The 5,103-nt window shown below is 38.4% G+C and overlaps 1 protein-coding gene across 1 annotated transcript in view; it reads right to left on the bottom strand.

Annotated features, from left to right (window-relative positions):
* Positions 1–5,103, bottom strand: part of FHOD3 (formin homology 2 domain containing 3) — a 517,118-nt gene that overhangs the window by 126,667 nt on the left and 385,348 nt on the right. The window contains 1 exon segment of the mRNA XM_007455216.1: positions 593–727. Coding sequence (XP_007455278.1) covers positions 593–727 — 135 coding nt within the window.

Below are 5,103 nucleotides of genomic sequence, written 5' to 3'. Positions count from 1 at the left end.
AAAGAAAGAGTGTGGAAGCTATGGGAGAGGTGAATGGGAAGATGAAGGAGGGGGAAGGAAGGAGATGGGGAAGGCAAGAGGGAAGCTGGGGAAAGATAAAGGGGACAAAAGAATAGTAGAAGGTATGAGATGTGTAAGGAAAGTGTCTGGCGTTTTATAAAGCACTGCCCAGCTCGAACCCAGGCGAAGGGAGTGTTAGGAGGTTGACCGGGAGGACGGGGGCAACGGGGACAGCTGATCTGGCTGAAGGAGAAAAGGAGGGACGCTGGACTCAGCGGGGCAGAAAGGCCAAGACATGGAAGCTGGAGTGGGCCACACCAAAGAACACATCCTTGGAGCTGGACAGAGACCAAAGAGATCAGGGGGACAATGGGCGGGGAGTAATCAGCACAATGCCTCTTTCTCCCCCATAGAAGGAAAAATTATTGCTTAAAAAATATGAAGTATTGCTACAGGGAGTAAGAAACAAACCAGAAAGTGGGAAAAGCATCTTTTAGCCGTCCAGTAGAGTAAGTATTAACCATATGCAATGGTGAAGGCATGTGATTTAATTTTCAGTTCATTCTTTAAAAAATCTTAAAATCCATCTTACCTGAATTTGTTTCTTTCCTCCTGTTCTATTCTCTGCAACCTTTCTTCTCTCTCCTGTCGCCGCCTCTCTCTCTCTGCCGCCAAGGACTCTTGGTGCTGCCTAAAGGATGACGTGAGAAGACCACTCAGTGATGACCTAAAGATACAATGAGTTAATGTTTGATTGGCTTGTCCAGTGATTAAAAGTACTAATGCAGGAATCAGTCCGTCCTTGGTTAGAACTGAGGGTCTGCTAGTGCCTAGGCAATACATGGGGAAAATTACTGAGTGTCTCAGGTCTTCTGTTTCAAGATCTTCATCTGTAAATGGAGGTAAATAACCTGCTTCATGTGCTCAGAGGACAGAAAAGTGATAATGCATATAAAATACTAAGCAACATGCTTGGCATATAAGCAGTCATCAATAATGAGTGCTATTATTATCGATAAGTGTTCCAGGAATATACTTAAAATATAACATATTCTTCTCTCTCTCTACACACACACACACACACACACACACACACACACACACACACATTTTAAAACTGGCCTATGATAAGACTTTGATGAGCTGGAATCAACATTCAATCTAAAACTGTTTTCTATTTTACATGTACTAAAAATATTTTGCTATATACCAGTTTCTCAATATACCTCCAAAAATAGTTATGTCATCTTAAAACAAGATGTTGGGATGACAGATAAGGAGAAAAAGACAGCAATGGTCTGAAATCTGAATGCAGTTAAGGAAATTTCATTCCATGTCAAGAAGCATCCATGAACATGTAGCTTATCCAGAGGACGGCATTTGACTCTGGTAATACCACACAAACAATCTGGACTGTTCACTGAAGACGCTGTGACAGGGAAGGTCAGCTGTGTGACAGCCTCAGTGAAGAATCACAGGAAATGTTAAGTCAGGAGAATGGGTAGGAGAAGGCAAAATTAGATATCTACATGGAAAATAAAGAGGAGGGTTGGCTGGGAAAAAGAGTCTGTTGGACCCCTGGGGAATAATAAACATAATCTGTAACAGACAATTGGCCCTTCATTTATTGAGGGGGAAAAAAAAACTTCTAAACTAAGACACAAATATTTCTAATATATAGCTTGGGTAATAGCCTACTTGAATTTGATGAAAATATACCTGCCTGGTGGGGAACACAAGGTCCCCCCAGGAGAAAGATGTGACTCTTGCATCACGCACATTCTGCCGTAAGTCACACAGCTGCTCTCCCTAGAAAAGGTGAGTCACCTCTGGATATCAATCAGAGGTGGGAGGAGACGTAGAGGGAAGAAACCACCATCCCCAGTAGCTACAGAGAGGGAGTAACCAAATCCTGTGTAAGCAGCTTTTGGCAGGAAAGAGCTCTCTGCAGGAGAGAGCTCCTTTTGTCTTGTCACTTTAGCAAAGCTATATTGTAACTAACCTTACACCAGGAGCCCCCATGCCCTACTCATCTCCGGCCCAAGCATACTTTTAAACCTTTTGATCACACGATACCTTGCTTAACCTGTTGGTTCTTTCCTTAGATCAAAGAAGTAAAAGTGAAGAATAAGTAATTAACAGATGACTAAATCTTTTCCCCAGCTTCCTTGTCAGTAATCCTATGAACAAACCGTTAAAACAAGATAGCATCTAAAGAAAGATTACAAGGAGTTGACAAGCCTGCATGCAATGGGAGATGGCAATGAAGCTGACCCCCTATCTCAATGATTGAGATTACTCCCCCTTTTTCCCTTTAAAAATGTTCATGGCTGAGCAAAATCTTTGGAGTTGGTTTTGAGACACGAGTCCACCTTCTCCCCAGGATGCCGGTTTTCTGATTAAAGCAACCTTTCTGTTTCTACCAGCACTTGAATCTTTTCTTTTTAATTTTAATTTTACTTTTTAAAATTAATTTTTAGTGGAGTGTAGCTGCTTTACAATGCTGTGTTAGTTTCTGCCGTACAGCAAAGTGAATCAGCTATACGTATACATATATCCCCTCTTTTTTGGATTTGCTTCTCATTTAGGTCACCACAGAGCAATGAGTAGAGTTCCCTGTGCTACACAGCAGGTTCTCATTAATTATCTATTTTATACATAGTAATGTACGTATGTCGATCCCAATCTCCCAATTCATCCTACTTCCCCCTTCCCCCTCCCCCCCACCCTGGGCGGACATCTGTTCTCTACATTTGTGTCTCTGTTTCTGCTTTGCAAGTAAGTTCATCTGTATCATTTCTCTAGATTCTACATATAAGCGGTATTGTACGATATTTATTTTTCTCTTTCTGACTTACTTCACTCTATATGACAGGCTCTAGGTCCATCCACATTTCTGCAAATTGCACAATTTCACTCCTTTTTATGGCTGAGTACTATTGCATTGTATATATGTACCACATCTTCTTTACCCACTCTTCTATTGATGGACATTTAGGTTGTTTCCATGTCCTGGCTATTGTAAATAGTGCTGCAATGAACATTGGGGTACATGTATCTTTTTGAATTATGGTTTTCTCCAGGTATATGCCCAGGAGTGGGATTGCTGGGTCACATGGTAGTTCTATTTTTAGGTTTTTAAGGAACCTCCATACTGTTCTCCATAGTGGCTGTATCAATTTACATTCCCACCAACAGCGCAAGAGGGTTCCCTTTTCTCCACACCCTCTCCAGCATTTATTGTTTATAGATTTTTTGATGATGGCCATTCTGACTGGTGTGAGGTGATACCTCATTGTAGTTGTGATTTGCATTTCTCTAATGATTAGTGATGCTGAGCATCTTTTCATGTGTTTGTTGGCCATCTGTATATCTTCTTTGGAGAAATGTCTATTTAGGTCTTCCACCCATTTTTTTGATTGGGTTGTTTGTTTTTTCGATATTGAGCTGCATGAGCTGTTTGTATATTTTGGAAATTAATCCGTTGTCAGTTGCTTCATTTGCAAATATTTTCTCCCATTCTGAGGGTTGTCTTTTCATCTTGTTTATGGTTTCCTTTGCTAAAGCACTTGAATCTTGAGTATTGACTTTATAGCAGAGAGCAGCCAGACCTAAGTTCAGTAACACCTATAATCTGGGCTCACTAGGCAGCTACTATAGCACCTTGGACCTGTAGGCGTAGACAGAATTTTATTTATCTTTCATATAAACAAAGTCCAGACTAGCTTACGTAACTTCTATCTTATTTAAGATACTGTTACCTATTTATTTTTCTGTTATATACAGCCAAATCTAATCCACAGAGTGGAGGGGTTTCCTATGCCACTCACACAGTGATTGAGAGAAATTGTTATGAATGTAACAGACTTGTTTAACTTGATTAATAAGTTTAACCTAGCAGATGACCATATATAACCTGGTGCCCCAAATTAAAGAAAATGCAATCTTCTCAAATACACAGGAACTATTCAAAAACTGCCAGTCAATCCTGTGACAAAGTTCAAGCTCGTGAATGAATACCAAGAATTGGTTTTCATGTGGGCTACCTTCCTAACCACAATGCAGTTGAGTTAAAAATAAATAACAAGATGATACATCTGAAAAATCCATATAATTGGAAAAATTTTAAACCTTTCTAATTAACTCAGGTCAGAGAAGAAAATTAGAAAACATTCAAAGAGTATTAAAATGAAAAGACTATATATCAAAATTTTTAGGATGCTTCTAAAGCATAATGAGTGGGCAACTCAACAATTTGAAAAGCAAGAATGTAATAAATTCATTATTCTTAGGAATAGAAGAGAGCTTTCTAAACCTGACAATGGGTATTCAGTAAAAAAAAAATTTTTTAACTATGGTAAGCATCATTCTTAATGCTGAAACATTAAGAGCAGTTTAACATTAGAAGTGATACAAGGATACCCCCAGAATTGCCTGTATTTGAAGTCATTCTTAGCCAGTACACTAAGTAAAACAAATAAAAGCATAAGGAAGGGAAAGAAATACATCATTATTTGCAGATAATATCATCTTTTTAGAGAATCCAAAAAAACCCCTACAAGTTATTAGAATTAATAAGAGTCTAGCAAGGTTTCTCAGTATAAAACGTACAAATAGCAATTGTATTTTCATATATCAGCAACAATTTACCAACTTAACCACAAGGTAACTATGAATTACTTAATTATATGAAAGACATATATAAAACTTTATTAAAAGACCCAAATAAATGATAATTATATCACATTCACATATAGAAAGATTCAATACAGTCGAGATGCCAATGTCAATTCTTTTTCAATTTATACAATTCTAATACAATTCCAAATCAATTTTATTCAACATTCCAAAAGGATTTTCCATAAAATGTTACAAGGTGGCTCCAAAATTTTTATGGAGGAACTGAGATCCAGGAATAACCAAGACAATTTTGAATAAGAACAAAGTGGATCACTGGCCCCACTGTATATCAAGCCCATTCTACAACCACAATGATCAAATGTGAATGTGGTCTTGGTGCAAGAACAGAAACATGGAATGACACAGGCTCATACACATACGGAATCTTGATTCATGATAGATGTGTCATTACTTATCAGCAGG

This window comes from Lipotes vexillifer, unplaced genomic scaffold (genome assembly GCF_000442215.2).
Source record: "Lipotes vexillifer unplaced genomic scaffold, Lipotes_vexillifer_v1.1 scaffold90, whole genome shotgun sequence".
Lineage (NCBI taxonomy): Eukaryota > Metazoa > Chordata > Mammalia > Artiodactyla > Lipotidae > Lipotes > Lipotes vexillifer.
This window is presented reverse-complemented; position numbering and strand designations above follow the sequence as displayed.